Here is a 25,958-nt window from a genome sequence, read left to right as displayed (position 1 = left end):
TCAGAAAAGGTTTGGGGTTAAAATGATTTTTCTGGTATCTGTTATGAATTTTTAAACATTTTTCTGAATAAAAACGGGTAAAAGAACCAATTTATACTTAAATAAACGAGTTCGAATACTCAAGATAAGGTTCGAAATCATTTGAAATCAATTAACAAACCTTCAATATACTTTAGAATAATTTTCTAAAGCTTGAAACTATTTTTATGGATTTTTAAAACAATTAAAACAATTAAATCTAATTAATAAATCAATTAAAATCAATTAATAAATAATTAAAACAATTAATCAATTAATATTTAAATTAATTGACTAATTATAATAATTAATTACTAATTAAAATTAATTAACAAATTAAATTAGATTTATTTTTGAATAAAGAAATAATTAAAAACTATTTTTGAAAATAATTAAATGATTTTCGAAATTAAAAGAAATTAAAATAAATCAGTTTTTAAAAGTTTAAAACTTCAAGGTTTAAACTGGAAGTTTTGAGACTTCAGGGTTTGAATTGCAAGTTTCGAAAACCTGGGGAGGGACTGAATTGAAATTTTGAAAAGTTAAGTATCACAACTTCACCACCTCCAAAAGTCCAGGGGGCAAACTGCAATTTTGCAGCCGCCGCCCCTGGCTTCGCCGGAGGTGGCGTTACCGGCAGCCAGAGGTGCCCAGGAGGTGCAGATCACCTCCTCAGGCGACCCTGAGTCCATTCCAGGCGTCAAAACGCCCGTGTAAGTCCGGAATCGACCGGAATAGCTTGAAGAAACTCGCCGTCGCCGGCGAGTTTTCTTCTCGTCGATTCGCTCGATTCCGGCATCCCACATACGATTTAAACATGTGTACACCCTCCTGGAGACGTGACAAACATGATGGTATCCTCCAATTTCCCTTCTACCTCCTGGATTAAAAAGCCCTAATTTTCAATTGAAAACATTCATCGTACATAAACCCTAATTTCATGAATTCGAGAATTAAACTCAATTTTGAACATGTTATTGAACTCCAAATCATGCATATGATATACCAAAATGATCAGGAGAAGATTATCTACAACATGGAAGCATAAAATCACATCAAACACATCAAAATCAAAAAGCCCTAATTTAGCCCTAATTCATACGAAATTTCAAACTCAAATTACTCCCCAACGGTGAATCTATACCTGTTTTTGAGACTTGATATGGATTCTACGCGTCGATACCTTCGATTGGACTACTTGTATGCTTGATTCTGAGTCCGATAACGCCTTCAAAACTTCAATTGGACTTCAAGAACGCGAAGAACGAATAACCAGTTTCTCTCGATTCTCGTGTATTGAAATGATAATTATGAAAATTAAAATAGTAATTATCCTATTTATAATTACGAATAACTGGCCCCCATTTGGATCATATCGGATATAAAATACACTTCTTAATCATTAAGTATTAATAAAACTGATCCGTTCGGGACCGACTTTAAAGATAAATACTAAATACACACATTACGAGAAACTTATGGGGCTCCGAGCTTTGTCTGGCACGAAGTACGAAAATATAATATTTGAGTCAAGATAATTTGGGGTGTCAAGATTATCCGGTGCTCGCAATTATTGATACGATAAATAATAGTAAAATATTCATAATATCGTTCCGAAAATCTTTCACGTAAATCCGTACACCAGATGGGAAAAGTTAAAACACGAAAGTTGTTCAGAATATCTCAAATAACAAACCGGCAAAATTTTCCCGAAAGCCCCCCGCGGTTTAATTATCGAGTAAACGGGTTTAAAATCAATTTAATAATAATATTTTATAATATACTTAATCAAATCCTTAAATCAAATATCAAATCATATAATAATCCATAATTTACCAGGTAAGTGCCTAAATTCTCCATATTTTGATCTGATCATATAAAAATTATAATCTTACAAGTCATAACACACATAGGCAATCATTTAACAAGTCACTTAACATATAATTCACAATTAATTCACATAATATTTACAAAATATTTACATACTGGTATAAATAAACACATGTCGAAATCCCGGATATTACAAAAATTATTAATATGAAATATTATAGAATTCATAATGAAATCTAGATGAGAATCCACATAGAATCATGAAACATTAATGGCGAATTCGTTAAAGAGGCTACATGTTTATGCGCCTGCATATCATATACAATCGATTTACAATCTATGAGTATTAGGCTAATTTCCTCTTAACCTTGTTTCTCTTCTGCAGAAAAAATGCTAATGGATGTAGAGCAACAGAGGGAAAATAAATCTTACTTGCAGTAAATACATATCACGTGACAGAGCTATGTCATCGAGGGGAAAACATGACCCTCTAGAAGAACCACCCCTAAAACTAATAGAGAGGAAGTCACGAAAACATAATGAGGAATACATTTATGGTTCCTTACACAGATAGTTAACGATTACAGAGGCTAGCTTGAGCTTTCAGTAGGCTAGTTGACTTGTCGACATGTAGTAGAACTAAATTCGATACGTCTTAGAATATTTTTAACTCCACAACCATGGACAAGCATAAATCATAAATCTTAGGATTGTCAAAATAACTTAGTCTTGTTATTTGGAAGGTATGTCTTGGTCGATAGACATGGAAATAACCCATAAACATCAAACCTATTTCAAATACTATCTTATTTGCTAACAAAGCACATTCATTCGTATTTCTAAGCAAAATTTCATGCAAAGTACATGAACATATTCAGAAAACTTGGAAACTTAAGACATAATTAGCATTTAAAGAGGTATTAAACAACTTACACATAATTACTCGTTGCTCAAAGCCTTCAAGTGAGAGAATCTCACTGAATTGAACAACTAATATATATTTTCTGATGACACAAGAGAGTGGTGGTTCTTCCCTGCTATCATAAAAGAAGGATCCAACAGAATAATCTAATGTAACAAAATTTCCATCCCCCAAATAAATAAGAACATAATCTATCTTTGTATTGGGATCTATATTAAAAAATATATTCCAAGGGAGGTCTCCATCAACTCATCCAACGCCCATAGACTCAGCATCGATTCCTCCTCAACAGATCTCAGATCATAGAAATGAAACCTTCAAAATTCAAAACCCCTCATATTCTTTCACCAGATTCGGGATACTGATTTATTTAATTTACACGATGATGTGTTTAAAACACATCGGTATCCCGACTCTGGTGAAAGAATATCAAAGGTTTTGGATTTTGAAGGTTCTATTGCTATGATCTGAGATTTAGTGGGAAGGAATCGATGTTGAGTCTATGGATGTTGGATGATGCTGATGGAAACCTCCCTTGGAATAAAAATTTTAATATAGAGCCCAATACAAAGATAGATTATGTTCTTATTTATTTGGGCGATGGAAAGTTTGTTGAATGAAATTATTTTGTTGGATCCTTCTTTTATGATAGGAAGGAAGAACCATCACTCCCTTGTGTCATTAGAAAAAATATATATATTCAATTCAGTGGGAGCCTTCTCTTACTTGAAGGCTTTGTGCGATGAGCGTAATTATATGGTAAGTTGTTTGATGCATCTTTTAAGTGCTAATTATGTCTTAAGTTTCCAAGTTTTCTAAATATGTTCATGTACATTGCATGAAAACTTTACTTAGATATACTGAAGAATGTGATGTGTTAGCGGATATGATGATTTTCTGAAATAAGTTTGATATATATGGTTTATTTCCGTGTCTACGTGATGGAATAATATATGGACAAGTTAAATTTGAGCCTCTTAAAAGGGGGAAAAAGTTGGGGTCCAATGTTCAGGCCTTGAGCATTTCTCTGATTTTGATAGAGGCACTTGAGACAACGATGGAGTCACGTGGAACTAAGTGCTCCTTAAAAGATTCTTGTATAAATTTCATATGTGTATGATATGTAACCACTAACAACTACTTGATGTGAGTTTGCTTGCTACTTTAAAAGTTTCAATATTTAAAAGGCTCCATAGTTGATTCTTACAAGCTTTACCAATTTTTAACCATTTAATACTTAGTATAACAAAAAAATTTAATGAAAATTAAAAAAAACTAAAGAATTACAAAACTAAAATGGATGGCATAATAAATAAACATAATGGTACATTCATACCGTGCGAATAAGAAAGAAATGATATGGTGTGTGTGTGTGTGTCAGAGGTTGGGGTACGCGCTTAAAATCTTCACTCACAGGCAGTAATGAAAACATAAAGCAGATAGACAATTAGTAAATACAGGTTAAAAATTGAAATGATATCATGTAGCAAATATGAATGGCGAAACATAGCAACAACATACTGAATCGATTAATTTTAAATGCAACGCAATCAAATGGAAAATAAATCAAAATATTTTAAACTTTTAATATAAAGCTAAGACCGAAGAGAAGGAAACCGAATATAAATCTCAACAAAAATATTTTTTGCTCGAGATCTGCCGGAATATATGGAAAGCTAAGGCCGAAGAAAATGGCTTAGATCTCACCAAAAATTAATTTGACCAAAAAATTTAAATCCACCAGATATATCTAAAATTATCAAGTAAGTCACACACACAATTTACCTACCCAGATCTACAACTAGGGGTCCTAAATTACCAAAAATTACATAAAGTTAAGCCATACTTCATTCTGAACAACCCAAAAACTCCAAATCTATACTAAATACAATTATTACTAACCCGACTTCAACAAAAATTAAAAATCAACTCCAAATACACCCAGTACCTACACCATCAAACCATCTCAAACACCAAATCAACAGCAAAAGATAAAATAACTACTGATGTAACCATATCATTACCATGAACCCATCATTAAAATAGATCTTTAAGAGAACTTATGGTTAACATTTTAAAAACTAGATCTAATGAAGAATAGTATGTTACAATATTTAGAGGAGAGAGCTACTACTAAGATCTAGAAAATGAAAATACAACCTAACCACTAAACTATACCAAAAATGAAAAGTGGAGTTTGAGGTGTAAACTATGTGTAAAATGCAAGAGAGGGGTAGGGTATTTATAGGTGGATGGTAGGGTTTTGGGGGCAGGCATGTCCATTCCATTTGATTTTTCCTTTATGTTCTTGGATACTCCCACTAAATGCTCTTTGGATACTTTTGACCCATTTCTTCCCACTTTGCCCTTCCTTTCCTTTTTTTTTTTTTTGTTTTATCTTTATTTTTTATTCCTTTATGTATTTACGAAATTCTTAAAAATAGTTAATTTAATTATTACAAATAATAGATAAGAAAAATATGTAAAATCATGACATTATCAAGAAGATACTCTTAACATTCATCTAATATACATTGAAGTCAAAATGTGCAATAGATGCAAGTAAGAGCTTATTACTTCAAGTTTTGTCATAGGAGCAAAAGTAGTATCCTTTCATAAATAGTCTTGCCTTGTTTCTTGTAACAACCTCATTTTCATCCATCTTGTTCTTATATACCCACTTCCTTCCGGTTATGCTTCTAGTTTTTGGTGAAGGAACCAATTCCCAAAAATTATCTCTTTCAAAATCATTTAATTCTTCTTCAATGACCACTATCTCCTGATTATCAAGCATGCCACTTTAACCTTTTTAGATTCATTCTAAGATAAGAAATGGGCATGCAGTCATTCATTCATTGTGGTATTTCGCAGGATTCTAATATAAACCCGCCGAATAAACATGCCTTACAGAGTGCAACCGACATCACAAAACTCGAACTTGTACACAGGTAACAACTAACAAGTACTGTCTACTTATATATGAATATTATGTGCATGAGAGATATAATAATAGTTTTATATAAGATGTTGATACAGATCAATGCAAGAAGCAATGTTCAAGATAAAGTAGCAAGCCTAATACAGACCACTGCCACTGGCACAGAACATGAAGTATTTTTTTACAGTATTTCTGCAGAAAATGATTTAATGTAGTTACTACAATTATTGATCTTGCAACTCAGATCCTGGATGGAATCATAGGCATGCTGTTCTGTAAGTATGCTGAAGCAGCAGCAACTCCACTGCCAAGCTGGACCGAGTAACCGACATCCTTCAGGATCATCTCCACACCTGCAAGACAGCCCAGCAGTTGCAACTGCACAAAAAACCCATAAATTTAGACAGAGTTGGCGCATTGTCTTAACGATTGGTAAGAGAGGTAAATGGCGGAAATTTCTGAAATGTTTTATGTCACGAATGATCTTATATCACGAATAATTTTAAGAATGCATTAACATAAAAATTAACCAGAGGCCACCTGCGCAAAAGGATGCAGGGTAGAAGGTTACGACTCATATTATAAATTTGAAGTGGTTCTGCGAGAGCTTTCTAAAAGTGGAAGGGAATATTGAATAACATCATTCACTAGTTCATATCTTATCTCTGGTCGATCTGTATGCAACAAAATTTATGATATTGAATATAAGATATGAAAACATACCTCATTTAGGTTTCCTAGATGACCTATCCTGAAAACCTTTCCTGCAACTTTGTTAAGTCCGAGTCCTAAGCTCAAGTTGTATCGTTTCCATCCCCTTCTGACAATTTCTGAACTATCAATGTATGGAGGTACCACAACTGCAGTAACGGTGTCACTAAACCATTCTTCCTTCTGAGTGCAGTTTTTCAGCCCCCACGCCTCCACAGCAAGCCTGTGAGTGACGCGAGGTAAACAGTATTGTCAGGTGACAGAAAATATGTAATACGAAGATGAGCACAAAACGAGATGACTTCAGTTACATAAAGCAGAGTAAGCAATTTGATGATAAAATAAAAATCAGGCCACAAATAACTTCATCACATATTTTGTTCTTAAACCATATATATACTGCACTGTCTTGGAATGTTATCATTAGGGCCACAAGCCCACAACCAATTTTTTTTAATATGTTTTACTTTTGTATGGATCACCAGAGAAGTCATCAATAAGCCAAAAGGTCTGTTTTAGTGTTTTACTTAAGCTGCATGCAGTATATGAAAACAAAGCACTTACCTTGTTGCTTTCGCAAGGCGAGTGTGCCTTGCAATTACATTGTCAAGTCCTTCCTCGAAAATAAGATCAAGTGCTGCTCTCAGCCCATATAACAGTTGGATGGAAGGAGTGTATGGCCAGTATGTTCCAATCTTATAGAACTTTAAGTAGTCATTCCAGTCGAAGAAAACTCTGACTGATTTTGCGGTTTTGGTTGCTTCAAGAGCTTTCGGGCTTGCACAAACAATTCCCAATCCAGTGGGAAGAGAGAGAGCTTTCTGGGAGCCGGTTAAAGCCACATCTACCCCCCACTCATCCATGCGGAAATCAAGTGCACATATAGAGGATACACCATCAACAAGAAAAAGTGCTGGATGCTGGTAGTGATCTGAATTTGATAAAATTTGTACAATTAAATTCACTATTTTTTTCCTTGAATACTGAAATAAATTTGCGAAAGTATTAGATTTATATTTTCTTCTTCTTCTTTTTTTTGCCATAACTTTAGATTTGTAGTTACTTGATTCTCTGTTATTTTTCTTTTTAGTCGAAACTGACAATGTGATAAATCTGATTAGGGAAGAGGATGCATAGACAAGTTCAAGACCAGTGGAGCAAGAAAAGGGATGCTAATAATAAGATATAAAGAGTCGACTTCTATTTAGCAGAAAAAAGTACTTAAAATAAATGTTTACCAAGAATTTTTCTAACTGTAGCCAAGTTGTTGGTAACACCAGTTGCTGTCTCATTGTGCACAATACAGATAGCTTTGATAGTGTGTGCAGTATCTTCTGCAAGTTTTGATGCCAAGACTTCAAGATTTGCACCCTGTCCCCAGTCACTTTCAACAACATCAACATTAAAGTTGAGGCGTTTTTGTTGGTCGATCCAAAGCAAACTGAACTGACCAATGAGAAAAGACACAGTTCGATCTCCAGGAGAGAGCGTGTTTGTCAATGCACTTTCCCAAGCACCAGTACCTATAAATTAATAAGAGTAACCAGCAGCCTATTAAATTTAAAGTTTCCATGTATAGTACATATTAAAGTTCTCTTAAAATGCGCAAGCAGACTTAGAGATATTATATATACCAAGTAGAATAGAACAGAAGTTTGAATTCTGTTAAGGATTATTACTTAGCAAAAGATGTCTCAGCATGCTGATAGGAAACGGTTTGTACATGTAAGCTATCTAATCATCAGATTCATGCATGATGTAAGAACTAAATTGACTGAAACCAATTTGTTATTTTCTCGGATAATACATACTAAACGAGCAATCAAAAATTCTTCACAGACAAAGGGCAAGAGTATGAGAGCCGAAAAAGAGAGGTAAGAAAACACTACCTGTGGTTGGGAAAAGAAACGGGGTTCCTGAAGTAGTCTTAAAGATCTGCTTGACATCCTCAAGTAAGGTCTTTGTCATAGCGGGAATGGCAGGAGAGCGGTAGTCCTCATTGTTTCTGTTCATTGCACGAAGGACTTGTTCAGGGATATTGACTGGTCCAGGAACAAAGAGATGGTTCCTCCCAGGCGCATTAAAGTAATCCATCTTTCCCTTGCAAAGTTTGTGCTCCCTCCGTGTACTTGAAAACAGAATCTCAGCTAAAAAAATCAGTAAAAAAGAAAAATCAACTACTATTTGCTTTTATACCTCAATCAACAACAGAACTATCAAAAAACATTTTTCAGATTACTGAAACCTTGAGGGTCAAAACTCCGAAGGCCTTAATTTGATGAGATATTATGTTCAACACCTCTCCTCACTTTATACCTCGAAGTCTCAATTAAATATTTGAGCATAATGAGGATTCTCAAGACATCTTCCAACTTAAGTTCATATTTGAGCATAATGAGGATTCTCAAGACATCTTCCAACTTAAGTTCTGGTAGCGGTTGTTATTGCATAGTTCGGCTCACGCTTTTAGAGTTTAAAAGGGTGCAAATTGCAATTATTTTATATATTCAAACTTAACATGCTTAATTTGTCCGCCTCAAATATATATATTGATAATCACAGTCTATCTTCTCTTTGACAAGATTCAACCCAAGTTATACGATAAAGGAGATACCATTGTTCACTAAAAATATATTATTTATTTATCACCAATTAAATATATGTTCAAATTTTACATGAGGCCATTTCTCGGAAAAGGTTCAAAACGGCATATCGGTGCTATAACAAGCCGCAGAATCAGAGGGGACTAACCTATGTACCCCGGCTAAAATTTTGAGAATCAATAAAAGTGTTTATACAAACCATGTTTTTTTGGTGAAAAATAGTTTAGAAGCTTCATCTGGTCTAAGAGAAGCTTATTTTGAATGAAACATGCACGTAAGGATGCATATAAAGAAAATTGTAATACAAAGCAGGCATGCAATGATACACGATGAGCAAAAGAAAAGAGATATTAGAGATGAGAAGAAGGGACGCACCTTAAGCTGATGATGGATAAGAGCAGAGTGTGGTGCAAGCGAGAAGTTATTTAAACTTGGGATATGATAATTTAATATTAAATACACACACTCCAAAGGTGAAACCATCTTATACTTGCCAATATTGGCTTCAGTCCCACTCGGACAGGCGAGAAAGATAGGCTAATACGTGGAACTCTTGGGCTGGCTATCAATGGATGATAAGAAATATCTTTCAGATTTTTACCTTTTTCGATAAAAAAATATCTTTCAGATTTCTACCTTGTGATAAAAAATTGTGGACAGATTATCAACCATCGGCATCATTCCTAAAACAAATTTTAAGTTTTAAAACTCATGTACTTTCTTCTCAGTTATATCTCAGCATCTACAAAAATGGTCTATTTAGATTTTCTCTTTGTTTCATAATCAAGTGTTCACACGAGTTTGCACGCATCTTGACTAATTCCTTCGTAAGCGAACCCGGGATTTTGGGATAGTATGTCCCTAAAGTCCCTGTTAAAATTTGGAAATTATGTGAGTGAATGGAGAAAATATAAATAAATGTTGCGTATTTATATTCCATAATGGTATCATATACATGTGTAACGAAGTTTGATAATGTTTACACTTTACATGCATACGTGTATTGAGCAGAGCTTATGGTATTAGTATGAAGAAAATTTGAGAATACTTTCATTTGATCGATCCTTTTAGTCACTCTAGTGAGAACTTCTTAAAATTATATATATAGGGTTACTCCAGTGAGAACTTCTTAAAATGAGAACCGTGAAAACTTCCTTAATTTATCATATTTTGGCTAATCTAAACATCAAACTAATGGGTGCCCAATATAAAAAATGTATATAAAAGTAGTCTCTTCCTAGCTATTCAAAAAAAAGTCCACTGCCACGTCATCAGTGATTTTTTTTTTTTTTTTTTCGGCTAGCTAGGTGGAGACCTTAATGATATACATTTTTTGTGAAGGTGCCCCTGGCGGGCCCTTCAAATGAATGAGATTTTGATAAATTAAGAAAGTTCTCACAGTTCTCATTTTAAGAAAGTTCTCATTGAGCAAGTGCTTATATATATATATATATTTGTCGACTCTTGATCTATATTGATATGTCAAAATGCAACAGATGTCCGGACACACATATTATAAGTGGTGACGTAACCCCCTTAACTCCATGTTACTACAATATTGTCCGCTCTGTTCGTAATCAAAATCGCACAAATTTATTTTTGAATTCCTCTCACACAGATTTATTTTCAATCTCCTCTCTGAAGGTCTCATACTAATCAAATTGTTTGGCTCCTTATATTAAAAATAAATCTTCTTTATCTGACGATAAGCCAGTAAAAAGCAAGCATGAGTAGTTAAGATATTGATTTATATATTTCCCGATATTGCCTAAATAATGTTGGCAGGTAATTTGTGGCAAAAACTGAATGGCTATAGAAGAAACGGAGAGATATGAGGTTGAGATAGAACAAGAGAAAGATAACGTGATAAAGCAGTGGCAGCCACACTCTCATCTTCCCCTTTATATTATTTTTTTGGTTTTATATGATTTTAATTATTTATGTTGTATTATTTTCCCCCAACTCTTCTGCTTTCATCTCGCTCACATTATGTAGATAAGGAAAATGATAGGTTTGGCTTGTGGAAAGGCGACAAGCAAACCTATTTCTAAGTAATTTATATATCAAACACATAAGCTTCTGCTTCAATTTGTAATGTGAACATTAAATTCTACACACAAATTCCATTTGAACTATACCATAGCCGATAAGTACTCTTATATAAAGAGATTACACCATTTTTGAGACGTAAAAAGTAACATATCTCAAAATCCTTGAGACGTAAAAAGTAACATACCTCGTTTCCTGAAGTCGGTAGTTTCACATAAAAATAAACCAATTTGTCACAGAAAATAACTAATTCAGAAGTTTCAAACCATCTAATGTGAAGAGAATGGAACAAGCAAATAACTGGTCCTGCTATGCACTTCCAGATCAATATTCACAATCCATTCCTCGACCTTGTCTCAAAAAATTTCATTTATTTTCTTACTAGTGGAGATCACTTTGTTCGCAGTTTGCACATGACATGTCTGTACCTATGACTTTGATACTTGGCGTCGAAAGTTATGTTCATTAGCCATCCATGTCCTAGGAGCACCCCGATACTAACAGATGTTATGATATTATTCAAGATTCTCGCGAGTTCTTCTGAATATGAGAAAGATATCCTTCACTTTCGCATCATGATTTCCGGCTTCCAGTTCAAGTAGTTCAAACGCATTCCTTGCAGCGTCCCAATTATCTCCAATATTCTTAGCGTTCTCTCTCATTTTCCATCGAATCTTTCTTTGTTTTCCAACTTCAGTCCTGGCTTCCTCTTTTCAGCCAGTTCCTTCTTGAAATGATGTGCTGTAAATTATACCACATTAACAAATTCCAGACAAAAAATCGAAGAATCTTTCATGTGAAGTCATATAACAATCTCAACGCAGAATTTCATAGGCATTCATAGTTTCTCCTTTCATTTTGAACATCTCAAATTCGGTCTTTAAAGTCTCAAGTTGAAGTTGTGCTCTCCGGACTCCTGTTTCATTTGATCACATATTTACTTAGAGGTTTCTTCATTTTGGATGGTATCCATCAACTCTATCTGCACTATATCTTTGTACAGATAGTTTTTCACCTTCCAATCTCATCTTTTCCATCTTCTACCAGGCTCCAGAATTCCTTCATTCGAAGAAAAGTCTGCTTCAATTTTGCCCGGTGTTCACAAGAGCCAACAAACTTAGGAATAGCAGGTTGTACCATCAAACTTAGGAATAGCAGGTTGTACGAACGTACCACTGCTGTTGCTGTTATCTGCCATGTACACTGCTCATTCTCTCTTAATCAGGCCCGGATTAAAGGCAATCTAATCCCATATGATAAACTACAAACAGAGGATTTCACAAAGTCTTATTAGAAAACAAATAACAATTAAGCTATAGCTAGCCTTGAAGAAACAGGTATATCAAAAATAAAGCCAACATTGTGAGAAGACATGATTTCATGCTTTATCCTAATCTAAACTATAAAAGAGATCCTAATTTCTGGAACTCGTTAACAACTAGTGGGCGACTTCAAACTAACAGAAACATCCTCTTCATTCTTTGTTCATATCACCTTCTGACCCCTCCCTAATAAGCACAATATATCGAATATGTTTGATTGGTTGTCTGTGAAAATGGTACAAGTAACATTCTGTGCTATAATTTACAAACTTAAATTAAGTTCTTATATACAAAAGTATACATGGTGAAGACCAAATTTACTGTACTGTAGCTGCTCTGAACAACTCCTCCCACCTATCCTTGTTGTTTTCTGGCCCTTCCCCCTGGTTAGAAAAGATAGAACAAATTGTGAACAGATGACTACATACTGTGTATGAGTAACAATTATGAAAAAACTGAGATCCGAAAAAGAATTGTTAATTATATGTTCTCTACAAATTTTGCAAGCATCGTCACAGAAACATCTCTGATCAAAAGATGCTCATGAATTAACTGTCAATTCATATTTGAATGCGTTAGATTGAAGATTTAGGAAAGGAAAAAAACTCTTTTTGTCCTTCTTCCCCATGATTTGTTAGAATCGACTTTTTAAAGCACTTCCTTAGAAGAACGATCCAGACTAGAGATCCCCGCTCGTACAAAATGTATCCTAGGACTCTATGTGTCACTATATGTTATTTAAAGTATCAAATTTCAATCATTCAAGAATGTTGTGATTTCAAGAGTAATTAGAAGAATGGAACTCAAGTAACCTAGACCCCCACTTTAAAGACGAACATCTAATTTTTATTAATTTCTAATGGTTAACGTTGTTTTCCTGAGTCATATTTAAAGAGAGGTAAGAAAACAAACGAAGTAAATAGGGCCAACTTTCTTCTTTCTCATGTTCCCATGTTTTTTCTTCTATAGCTACATTTTGAATTCTTATTTTATAAGAAAAAAAAAGCATTAAAAAGAACAAAAAACAAAGCGTACTAAAAGGGAGAATTTTCAGAAAGAAAGAGAGTACAAGCATGTAAAAATTGCACACTTTCACGAATAACATTGTCCATTTTTATAACAAATTTTGTTATAAAAAACACAAAACTAGGGAAACACACAGTGAAAGATAAAGTTTAAATAGTTATCACCTTGACTGAGTTAATCTCATAAATTTGGCCTTCTGTACACTCAATGTCCAATGCTTGTAAACATGCTTCAGCAACCACAAGCCTGCTGACCTCCCCAACAAGTTTATCTCCTGCAATTAACAAGACATAATATTATCAAAGAAGAGTTTGCAACCACAAACTGGCAGCAGTAGAAAACTTGACGGTACTAGTTAAAAGAAAAGAGTGCTTCAAGGTACATATACAAGGGGGTAATGAATACAGATATATAACTGTAAAGTGTAAATCAGGGGACTTAAGCTTACGAACTACGTCTACATTCAACATTTTTAGAAGTACTCTTGACCAAGAGATTAGTAGGGTTTAGAGTTACAGTTTACACTTCAACTTTAATAGAAAGGTGAACATGGATCAATCAGGTCCCAAAGAGTAAACAAGCAAACGAGTCTTGCATCAGCTAGGACACCAGAAACCAGTCCAATTTGCGGAACTTTAAACAAATTCATATATCTTTTACAGCAAAATAAATGTTTCAGACTTGTATTTAGATAACTTTACTAATCATGCAATTAAAAGAGGGTATAACAAAAAGAAGAAGAGGATTAAGCTAGCAACTTTACAGAATAGAACACATAACCCGCACCATAACATATGAGACTTGTCAATGGTAGGAATGTTTGCAAAAATCACACCAAGAAAAAATATGGGGCCATTTGGATCATGTGATTTCAACCTGGATAATGGGAACAAAGTGCAACTTCAATACAAATATGTATTAGCATCTTGATACATATGAACCCTTTAGCATATGCTATATAGATTTAACTTCTGACTATAGGCTTCTAATACTAAGGATACCGTAGAGAATTTAATCTAGATATATGAAATGCAGTCATCTAGACAGAACCAAAGAGTGCAAGTTGTCAAAAGTGTGCTTACTGCACTTTGCGAGTTAAAGTTTAGAAAATTCTTGCGAGTATCAAAGTGACTGCAACACAGCATTCACAGATATAGAAGCGCAAGCTTATGCAGAAAGACTGAAATTCCTCCGATGGAAAAGACCAAAAAAAAAATTCTAATATCACCCATTTGCCATTCTCCTACAAATTAGATCCGTAATCTTTATGTAAGTTTTTATATATCGTCTCTTGTCCAAAGCTCATGTCCTTACAGAACTCTGCTAGTTCCTCATCTGTATACTAGCTCTCCAACTGTGCAATAAAATAATCACACAACTGCTAGTTCTCATAATATATTCAAAAATGAAATCAGATCCGAAATAACTTGATCTTGATTCTCAACACAACACATCTCATTATCAAATAAAACGATACCTTTTCACCGTTTATATTCCCTTAAAAAGTCCAAACAAAAAATTTGTATGCTTGTGATTAGTGACCAATACACTACATGGAAAAATTTGTGAAAACAAATTGATGATTTGTACTGAGGCAATGAATCCTGCTCCACATTGTGTTTTTAATCGAGTTTTGGTGAATGGGTGAGGCTAGAGGATAGGTTTAGAAAAAAATTAGGTATATCAATTGAGTACCTTGAACTTGGCTCTAATACCACTTGAGTAATAAAGAATTAAAGGAAAAAAAATGAAAATAAAACCTATTTCCGCCGAGAAACATAGAAATCCTTAAATTTATCATGCACTTATCAATTTATAACATTCATAATTTGAATAACCACGAACTTTTCTTTATGTTTTAGAAAATAGAGCTCCAGTATTCTATATACTGATCATATGTGACAAGTCTGATTCGAACCACCCTTGTCCACTTAATTCCTCAAATCCAGCCAAATTTGATGTTGTGAACTTTTTTCTAAAGCTTGTAACAGTTCTTCTTGCGTTCATGAAGATTACGAGGAGTTGTTTGGACTATTACTCCAGCATCAAAATTTTAGTCATATTACATACCTCCGAATAACCATAGGGATCAGTGCAGCTTCTCAAGAACAAGTCTGAGAGAGAACTAAAGACAGCAGATAATTGTATAAATGTTTGTTCGACTTAATTTAGTTTAACACTCTGTAGTTGATAACTAGCACAAGTATGTAACAATCGACAGTAGGAAGCTTAACGGGTAGTGATGTACTCTTGCTGGTTCTTAAAGGTGGACCTATAATTTATCAGAAAATGTAAACTGATCACTGCTATGCTAACAATACACAATTCCTTACTAATTGATACATTATTTTATGGACCTGCATCGTTGTTCTCAAATGACTAAATGCTACATGCAGCCTAAAAATTATACTGAACATATTAGATGACAATATTCCATAAAGAAGCCCGGACATCTGATACCTTGGCCAATAACAACTGCCCGCCGTTCTCCAGCTGTAGCCTTGAGAAGAGTATTTAGATCATATGATGTGTATGGTCCGTCAGTCAATCTTCCAGGTCTGGTATAGAATGCACTAGTGTTAAAGACTAGGAAACACCGCAATGTTTTAAAATAGTAAACGCAAAGAGTACTCCCATCAGGACCCTTTGGACTTTTGAAAGTTAATTTGGCCTCTTATTTCCTTACCAAACTTGTATCATATAAATTACTTCAGTGCATGCCTCAATGAAAGTATCACTAATTGAAAATTTCAGTGTTTGTATTATTTTCATAATATTACATTAGACTTCAATGAATCAAATTGACTTTCCAAAGTAAAAATAAGTCATCAATTCTCAAAAAGAAAAACAATATATCCAAAATACAAAAGCTAAAGTGTTGCATACCTGATTATAGTATATGGAAGGCCCGAATTGATAAGACAATCTTCCCCCATCTTCTTATATTTAAGAACTCCACAGAGATTCATAATGCTACAGGACAACGTATATATACTTTTCAACCAAACACTTAAGGTTGACCAGCCCTATATATGTTTTTCAATGAAAATTCATTGAACTTTTTATCACACAGATTCTAAATGTTTTATATACTTTATGATAAGAACTAGTCATACCTCCAGGGTAGTTCATTAAACTTGGTGACTCCGACCGATGATACCAAGACAACTCTTTTAAGTGAAGAAGGCAGTGCCGATATAAGATTTTTTGCTCCATCGCAATCTTTAAAGTGCAAAGATAAGATAGAGTCAAATAAATGCACATATGTCGACAATTTTCTGGCATGATAATTTAAACTGCTGGACTCTGACTAGCTAGATCAAGCAATGTACAGATGCATCATAAATTAAATATCATAGAAACAGAATATTAGTATGAACACGAATAACAATCAAACGACAGCTTTCTAGTCTATGCTGTTATACATAGGTCAAGAGATAAAAATTAATCTTTCAGAAATAATAGCCTGGTGTGACAGAAACAAACATAAAAATGTGTGTGTGTTGGGGGGGGGGGGGGGGGGGGTTCCAAATTATTAATAATGGTGGCAATTATATTTCTATATTCCAAATGCTACTACTTTTTCAGAGACAGGCAATTAGACATTTCGAAAAAAAAAATTAGGAAATATGCACAAACAAGGGTTCAAAGAAAAAAATTGAGAATTTGGGGGGGGTTCGTGGACCCCGCTGGACCACCCGGATCCGTATAGGCCTTATGCATTTTTATATAAGACGCATTTTCCATAACAAGTTTAATTTAAGGATAACCGATATGCGTTTCCAATAACAAGTCTAACTTATGAATACTCGGGATGCATTTTCCATAAGAAGTCATTGGTTGGTAATGCTGAGCAAGCAATCAATGGATTATTTTTGGCATTTTTTGCTGATATTATTCAGGATTAAATTCATTATAATATATTTTAAAGTTAGATATATATCAAACAATTCTATTCTTAGGACATATCTAAGTTTTGGTATTAAAATATTAGAAGTAGTTGTTTACTTTTTTTTTTTAATTCGATAGTGAATTAGTATTGAAAAGAAAATATGAATAATATATTATATGGGAGTATTCTCGTTGGTTAAGTTTTAGGGTTTTATCCATTACACTATGTAAAGATTTCGATTTACCAAAACTAGTATTCTATAAGCTAGGAGTGTTGGGCGAATACTCGAAAATCGGGTGCTAACCGATTTGAGTAGTGGATATATGGCGACACGGATAATTTCTTCATGTCAAAATCAAGAGTACTCGGTAAGAAATGGGAAACCTGGATCAAAATCGGATTTTGGCCTAAAATTTTATCTAGTATAAAAATTTCAAATTAAATTATTGATAATCATATATTTTTGCATATTATTAATACCAAATTATTACTTGTTCACGTATTTTTAATAATTGAATTCTCTCGTTTCTGGAATTGGTAAAAAAATAAATAAAAGACAAAAAGAAAAAGAAAAAAGGAAGAAAAAGGACAAGAGGGTAAAAATGGAAAAAGAGCATAAAAAAGAAAACAAATGAAAAAGACTACCTTGCCCCCCAACCCTAAATCCTACCTATATATACCCACCCACTCTTTTGTTCTCAATCACCTTTAAATCTTGTAATATATTTTTGTTTAGATTTAGCCTTCTTTTACATTATAGATCTAGTTTCCAATTTGTAATTTTCCTCCATAGTGTTAACACCCCATTTTAGTTTAATTCAATTTTTTTCTTCTTTTATGTTCATATCCATCTTATTCTGTGTTATGATATCTATCTAGCTCAACAAGTCAACACGTTGAACTTGGGAAAATGAGAGGAGCCTTTTTAATGTCTTGTTCTTAGATCTACTTTTAGTTTTAGTAGTTAACTGCTATATTAGTTATAATTTAGATTTGGTTTGGTGTTTGAGTAGTGTTGATTGGGTTGATATTGGTTTAAATTGTTGTATTTAACCAAATCAACCAACGCCAACAATCACAAATCAACAATTACCTTTTGCCCTCTTTCTTCCTTTTTACTTTCTTTTTGTCTTTTATATATTTATTTACAGAATATCTCAAATGAAAAAAATTAATTATTAAAAATACGAGAATAAAGAATAATTGGGTATTAAAAATATGCAAAACAAATGTGATTAATAGTTATATAATGCTAATTTGTGGTATAGTTTATTGATAATTTACTAATGTATACAAACAGAAGATAATTATAGTTCAAATTAAAATAATGCTTATAGATTAGAAAGACTAGTATAACTATTTTTAAACAATATGTTTGATAATTATAATATTGGTTTTTCTATGGTGGGCCCATGGGTACATATTAAGCACTAAAATCCATGAATTTGGGTGGTTTCGATTGTTTTACATTTTTTAATAATGGTGGACCCCCTGCATTTACAACAACCACACCAATCAAAACCATCCAAATTTATAGTTTTGAGTGCTTAGCATGTGCCTATACACACTAGACAAACCATTATAGTATATTTTAATATATCCGATTAGTTCTCCTAGCACTCTTTCCAAATATTCCCAGTTCAGACTTCAGCTGGCTACATATTCCATGGCTCAACTGAGTAGGACTAATTTTTGAATGTTACAACCCTGATTAAAACTAAGACTCTTCTCTTGTTAGGAGTTGTATTCCAGATAAACTATCCAGAGGTGGAAGACAATTGAGGGCAATGGTTCTTCTGCGGTTGAATCACCTTAGGGAGTTGATAGGTTCTCCTAGGTCTTCGCAGTCAATCCACAAACTTATTTTATTGCATTTGATTCTGAAAATCCTTCTTGTCAATTTGTAAACTGCGTTTTGTTGCCCAGATACATAATGTTCCTATTACGATCTAGTTAATATCATGAATGCATCATTTGTAAGTATGACTTCAATCTACAACCAAGTTCTGACAAAATGAAAGAGTAAAGGCATGTCGGGGGAAAGGGTCTTGAAATCATAATTTTATGCCAGATCTTGACAAAGCAGACAAGCTGCACACCTTCACATGTGATAAATACTGATCAGTTCAATCTCTTTACAAATGTATCATTCGTGCATCATGTTAGAGAAAGTATACTAGTTGATGTTTTCACATTTGTCCAATGTAGTTTGTGTGTGGCTCCAAGAAGAAAGTTAACTGACAGTATATAAGAAAAGAAATACAGCGCGAAAAATTGTATTAATCTTTTTTGGTGATACTGATCAAAAAATTGTTATCGAAGCAGAAATACGATTCGTACCTACTCTTTCAGGGGTGTTATCGCCATCCCAGCGCCTCGATGGAAAGGCTGTTGTTCCTGTACAGCATATAACATGCGTGACACCCTAAAATTCATAATTTGTTATGTCAGTTATTTGCATAGCCATGGGAATCTGGAGGAACAAGTTAATATATACATTACATAGGATGCAGGTAAATTTCTTAGCCCAAATAATTGACAGCACAAACCTCAAAAATTGAGGGATCAAGATCCTCTGGGTTTCGGGTGTCCCCTTTATACACCTATCAATATTGGAAAACTTTTTTAACTAAATAAGTTAAAATCCCGAAGGAAAGAAAACAAATTGGAAAAAGTAAAACTAGTTTCCCACATACACTCGAGAAGGTAACTTTGTTTTCTTATAGAAAACCAAGCAATTAAGAAAAGAACAAAAAAAGCAGACCTGTAGTTTGTCCTCGTCTTGTTCACCAAACAGAGTTCTTGCTTTCTCAGGATCACGAACTAGTAATCGTGCTTTGATGTTTCGATTTAGAAGTGATGCCACAACTAATTGTCCTAAATACAGCAAATGCACACATACTAAGGTGAAGTTATGAAAAATTGGAAACATGCAGTATTTTGAAAACAAAAGAACAAAAACAGATTTGAGTATATAACTATAAACATCTCCGGTTTTAAGCAAGTGAATAAGGCACAATCCCTGCATGGTTCCGGATATGTTAGAATGTTCCTGCAGTACATTAATATCAGAAATTTCTACTAGCTGTCACTAAAAGCTGTGCAAATGACGCACTAATGATCGGTTTGGTTGGAAGGAATTTATAAAACATTGTGAGCAAGAATAAAAGGGAGGGAGGGAGAGAGGATAAAACGAGAGTACAAAATTTGTGTCAGGAGGCTTGTATACAAGATGATTAGGAGCATTCATTCTCAAATTATCAGGCTAAAAGAGTTTAAATTTGTAGTAAAAGAATGGATGAAAGACTGAAAATCATAATTATTAAGACACAAAATACTACAAATCTCCCTCCAGTCCATCCCAATCCCCATCCTACATCGCAGATTAAACAACCATTTCCGGAATTTGGTAAGTGTTTGAGATTCTGCCTCTGTGGGTACATGATCTATTCCAAGTCAATTTCAGTGAAAATAGTTAACTATTCCAATATATTAACAATACCTAATTGGAAGAAACAAAAAATATAGCTATCAATAGTAAACATAGCAAGAAAGCTACATATAATATCAAATCATGCATGTTTATGTGGTTATAAGTGGATACCAACTCCGCCGGATGCACCGATGACAAGAACAAGCTTGGAAGATACAGGAGGTGAGGTCTTGTACTGCAGAGACTCCTCTGCCTTGACTGCATTATAAACTGGTGAAACTCTTCTTCTACATGTTGTTGATGATGTTGATTGTAGATTGTTGAGAGAGTTGGAGTGAAGATTATACAAGGGTAAAATGATTTGAGAAGAGGGTGGTAAGTTTTGATAATTAAGTGGAGTTGATGTGATGAATTTACAAGCCATGTGAAATGTAGTGGTAGTAGCAGTTGCCATTACAGATGGATATATTACACAGATACGGGTTATGTACCAGAACATTTGAAAGTACTTGTGATGATTCTTGTCCACTTGTATCTCTTTCTATCTTCTCTTTTCTTTTCTTGTCCACTTCTATAATTATTATTATATTAATTAATAAACTTTTTTTATTTTATCATGATAATTATACTACATCGTTCATTATAATACATCATTTGAGGATTTATTTTGAGATCCAATTTAGGATCTAGCTGTATTCTCAATATCCCACCTTAACATCTGGTTTAATAATTCTGGATATACTTGTATTATATTTTAACTAGATTTTTACAAATTTCAACATTTCAAACTTTTTTTGGATAAAAATTACAACTAATTCATATACTTGTAAGAACTTATTTCACAAAAAAAAAATAGAATTTTATTTACTTTTCTCCAACAATAAACCCTTATTTCTAAGAAATATATTGCTCTCCTTTTCATCTCAGCCGGCCTCATCTCACAAAATTAATCAAATTTTGCTGAAATCGACCATCATCCGCAGGAAGAATTCTTTTAGGGACATAAGTTACATGAAGTCGTTCTTGATGAAATGGTAGTGTCAAACATGGGGCAGGCCATTTTGGTTTGCGATGAGGACACCCACACCATATCAGATTATCAGCTATCCAACCTCAATTAGGCAGTGTCTCACCATTGTGGTTAAGTCATGCACCTATCTAAGCCCTGAGCAACAATTCACCCACACCATATCAGATTATCAGCTACCCAACCACAATTAGGCAGTGTCTCAACTCTCACCATTATGGTTAAGCCATGCACCTATCTAAGCCCTGAGCAACAATTCGTGTGACCTTAGAGCAAACTTGAAACCTGCATCTTCCAAGTACTACAAATGTGAACATTTGTCAAATCATAGGAACTTCTGTGAAAATTTTGAACAGTTGATGGACACTACACACGAGAGTGTCGAGTTAACCACATCAGCATGACTCAACATACAAGAAAGAAACCACAGTTGGGGCCATATCTACCCAAGGTGATTGATACTGCATTGACAACAGAAGACAAACCAAATTTTGATGACTTCTGGCTTACACTGCCAACTCCGAGAGTCATACACACAAGCAATCATAGCAAGAACATAAAGATCACCGCAGGTCCACCTCTAGTCATTCACTATGAGCTATAACAAGAAATCTTCGGAAATAAATTTCTCATGGGGAGGGAAGACCATGGAAACTCAGAAAGAATGACGAATGCTATATACTTCATCCGTCCCTAATTAGTCCAGTTTTATTTTTAAAAAATTGAAAATTACATATTAAAACAGATTAAAAATTTTCCATGATATAAAATTTTATTATTACTTTAAATCAAATTTTGGACAATTTGACCAGCCAAAAGTTAAATCTGAGTACTAACTAGGAACGCAGGGAGTATATATATATTTTTTGCGCTAAACGAAGATGATGCAATATTTGATGGTACCATATTACAGAGCAAACATAGCCACAGGCTCCTTATTTTCTTGAAGCAAGTAACATCATTCAATTGCAAGAAGACGTTATTGCCAGCAAACTATTAGCGATCCTGAAATTTGCCACAGAAATTAGAAATGAAATCTGATCCTCCCATCTACAACATTTAAGCATTCTTAAGGACAGACTATCTATACTTTCTTGGAACATGAGATGTGCTTATAGTAGTAACACTTCTAGAAACATCAGGAATTTGCTACATGACGCGAAAGACAACATACAGGGACTTTGTAGGTTTTTCCGCAAGGATTCTCGGATACCTTGCTATCTAAATTCTGATAAGAATAGGAAAAAAAGAGCAAGAATTTTCAGAGATTTTGCTATTTAATTTCTAATAGGTATACGGAATGAAGGGAATGTCTTACTAATAATATTAAAGATAATATGGGAAAATTAATTTTAAAGTCCCTGAACTATAGGCACTTTTTTTCTAGGTCCCTGAACTATAGGCACTTTTTTTTCTAGGTCCCTGAACTATAAATGTCAATTCATAAGTAATTCAACTCTTGATTTTTTCCTACCTGGGGTCCTTCCGTTAGATCTAGTTTGACGTCGTTAGTTTTTCCGGCGAACTTGGTCGGAAAAGCTCTGAGCTCGAATTTTCCGACGAGGCTAATTTGAACATTAAAAATCACGAAAATTATATGAACATGCTCATAATCACACGATCTATCAATCTACATCATTATAATTCGAATAAAAGCTATTAAAATGAAAACTAATATTCAACTCAAAATTCGAAATTACCAAACTAAAATTTGATGGTATAGATGGATAGGGGATTGAAAAACGAGCAATTTGATTACTTAAGCTTCAAATTTGGATACCGGAATCACCTTCAAAGTTATCTTTGATTCTCATGAACTTAAGAAGAACTAACGGCGTCAAACTAGATTTAACGGAAGGATCCAGATAGGAAAAAAATCAAGAGTTGAATTACTTATGAATTGACATTTATAATTCAGGGACCTAGAAAAAAAAGTGTCTATAGTCCAGAGACTTTAGAATTAATTTTCCCAAGATAATATATGAACTTCTATTATAAATTAATAATACAAGTTATTACTTAGAATTTTTATGATCTTTAAGAAATAAAAATGTTCCAGTCACAGTTTAAATGTTGTAATTAGCTGATAGGTTACTTTTCACAATTAGTGTCTTTTCTTACCATCGGCCTATCCGATCACCCTCATATTCATCCCTCCCCACTATTCCCCTAGACCACTTGTTTTCCACATTTCAAGAGGGATAATTATATATGTCCCTGTCAGACATCAACAGCAGGGGTTCAATCAATGTCACTGTGATTAGATGATGAATCGCCGCCTTCTGCATTCTTCATATAGTTGGTTTCAAATTCTGATTTCTTTCATTGCCTTGAGAATGAAAAAAAAAATCATTAAAAAAAAGGATGATCGATCTTTTGTTGAGGTTAATAATTCAAAGTTAATTGAATTGTTTTTAAATTATTTAAATTGTTAGTTATTGGATAAGTAGAATAAGTTGAATATTAGAATGAATGAGTTGGTAGGGACAAGTATTTTGATGTCCTATCTATATCTAAATCTTTTAGAGTTGGATCTCTCTACATGTTAACCTATAAAATGCAAGTTAATATATTAGAATATATATGAGAACATAAACATCATTCTCGTTGACATAACATTCTCTTCTTTTTTCTTCATAAAAAACCAACAAATGGTTTCTGAGCCAGTGTTGTAAAGGGCGCAATATCTTCAAAAGCTCAAAACCTAATTTCGAAGCGAGACTCACGAAGCGCCATTGATCGCACGCTTTTTCGTCGGAAAAAAATAAGATCATAAATATTACTCCCTCCGTCCCATTTTATGACCCTTATTCCTTTTTGGGACGTCCCAAAAAGAATGAACCTATAATACTTACTATTTTTGAACACTACTATTCACTATTACACCCACTATCTCTCTATTTTATACTCTCTTTTTATTAAATAAACACTATTACATCCACTACTTTCCTCCACTATCTCCAATCTATTATTAAATATTGATAGGTCCCACCACTTTACCCACTTTTCAACTAAACTTACTACATTTTTCTTAATCTTCGTGAAAGTCAAACTAGCTCACTCTTTTTGGGACGGAGGGAGTAACAAAAATACATTACATATTAGATTCTTAACTTTCAAACATAACTGATCATGTCTTACATAACAAAATGATCACTGATAAAGCATTAATAAACAATGATCAACAATTCAAAAGCTTCAGAGTCATTTAATTCAATTCCCTAGTCATTTAGTTCAATTTCCAGTCATTCAAATTCTTGTTCATCATCTTCCACTTCATGTACTAATGTTGAATAAGATGGCATTTGAGTTGCATTCTGAGATTGATGTTCCACACTTCCACTTGTCATGTAAAGAGGTTCTTGGTCACCAAAAGCAATACACACATCATCCCAATTAAGGCTTTGCCTTCATGGACACACACCAAACTTGAGTGCTTTTTAGCGCTTTTAACGCTTTCAAGAATCGCATTAAATCGCTAATATTTGAATCGCACATCTTGCTCCTAAGCGCAAAGCGTCATTAATCGCACTATTAAGCGCATTTTAATAACACGGATCTAAGCTAAGTTCGATTGAGAAAACTGAGTGTTACTAATAAGCTGTTCATAAGTGAACAAACAAGAAGTGAAGACGCTTCAAGTAGTTTTGCCACCGAAAATTTTGATGGTGAAGATTCTGATGGTAATGATAAACCTTCTCAAGGGGAGAACACTAAGAGGTTCAAAGAGGAAAGGAAAAATATAAGCACATGGCAGACATATGTGAAGAAAATCATGGCACATGTGGCCATGGAAATAGTAGAATTGTCGATGAGAAGTGCACCATATGGAGAGAAGGCTAAAATTAAAAGATCCTAAAGGTTGTAAGTTGATGAAAAGTGCATCAACATCTGAAATTGGTGAGAAGCATACCTAGAAGAAGTTTGTGGAGAGAAATGCTCCAAGCCAATGATGCTGGGAAGTACATCCCTGATAAAAATTTGGTACTTTGAATTAATAAGGAGTGTTGAGATTAATAATTCAAAGTTATTTGAATTTTTGAGAATATTTAAATTGTTAGCTAATGGGTAAGTAGAATTAGTTGGAGATTAAACTGATTAAGTTAGCAGTGATATGATTCATTCGCCCTACGTGATCATCTACCCCGGAGGAAAATAGAGATGTCTCATACGTTATTTGATAAGTA

The 25,958-nt window shown here is 33.8% G+C and overlaps 2 protein-coding genes across 3 annotated transcripts; both read right to left on the bottom strand.

Annotated features, from left to right (window-relative positions):
• Positions 1-5,765: 5,765 nt before the first annotated feature.
• Positions 5,766-9,557, bottom strand: LOC108203074 (serine--glyoxylate aminotransferase). Of its 2 annotated transcripts, none has more exons than XM_017371791.2 (6): positions 9,398-9,557; positions 8,309-8,566; positions 7,658-7,942; positions 6,984-7,350; positions 6,432-6,642; positions 5,766-6,086 (listed from the first exon to the last, which is right to left on the bottom strand). In XM_017371791.2, the coding sequence occupies exons 2-6, from the start codon at positions 8,511-8,513 to the stop codon at positions 5,949-5,951; spliced, it is 1,206 nt and encodes a 401-aa protein (XP_017227280.1). In that variant the 5' UTR covers positions 8,514-8,566; positions 9,398-9,557; the 3' UTR covers positions 5,766-5,948. The 2 variants fall into 2 exon arrangements, with proteins under 2 accessions (XP_017227280.1, XP_017227281.1); XM_017371792.2 differs by having other exon boundaries at positions 8,309-8,547; positions 9,398-9,543.
• A 2,834-nt stretch (positions 9,558-12,391) lies between these two features.
• Positions 12,392-21,256, bottom strand: LOC108202979 (sanguinarine reductase). Its single transcript, XM_017371654.2, has 9 exons — positions 20,916-21,256; positions 20,076-20,188; positions 19,861-19,914; positions 19,652-19,736; positions 16,536-16,641; positions 16,306-16,392; positions 15,880-15,977; positions 13,584-13,693; positions 12,392-12,776 (listed from the first exon to the last, which is right to left on the bottom strand). Exons 1-9 carry the CDS (start codon positions 21,241-21,243, stop codon positions 12,711-12,713), a joined length of 1,047 nt encoding a protein of 348 aa, XP_017227143.1. The 5' UTR covers positions 21,244-21,256; the 3' UTR covers positions 12,392-12,710.
• Positions 21,257-25,958: the final 4,702 nt, after the last annotated feature.

The sequence above is a fragment of the Daucus carota genome, chromosome 9 (genome assembly GCF_001625215.2).
Source record: "Daucus carota subsp. sativus chromosome 9, DH1 v3.0, whole genome shotgun sequence".
Taxonomy (NCBI): Eukaryota; Viridiplantae; Streptophyta; class Magnoliopsida; order Apiales; family Apiaceae; genus Daucus; species Daucus carota.
The sequence above is the reverse complement of the archived record's forward strand: the minus strand, read 5'-3'. Positions and strand labels throughout refer to the sequence as shown.

Bases quoted from the DNA above. Each gene is read 5' to 3' on its own strand.
- LOC108203074 (XM_017371791.2), bottom strand. From the start codon at position 8,513: ATGGATTACTTTAATGCGCCTGGGAGGAACCATCTCTTTGTTCCTGGA. The intron at 7,943-8,308 runs GTAGTGTTTTCT...ATTAATTTATAG, and splicing joins GTTTCTTTTCCCAACCACAG to GTACTGGTGCTTGGGAAAGT. The intron at 6,643-6,983 runs GTAAGTGCTTTG...CGTCACTCACAG, and splicing joins CGCCTTGCGAAAGCAACAAG to GCTTGCTGTGGAGGCGTGGG.
- LOC108202979 (XM_017371654.2), bottom strand. From the start codon at position 21,243: ATGTTCTGGTACATAACCCGTATCTGTGTAATATATCCATCTGTAATG. The intron at 20,189-20,915 runs GTATCCACTTAT...TGCTGTATTTAG, and splicing joins CGGTGCATCCGGCGGAGTTG to GACAATTAGTTGTGGCATCA. The intron at 16,642-19,651 runs GTACGAATCGTA...TGCACTTTAAAG, and splicing joins TAACACCCCTGAAAGAGTAG to ATTGCGATGGAGCAAAAAAT.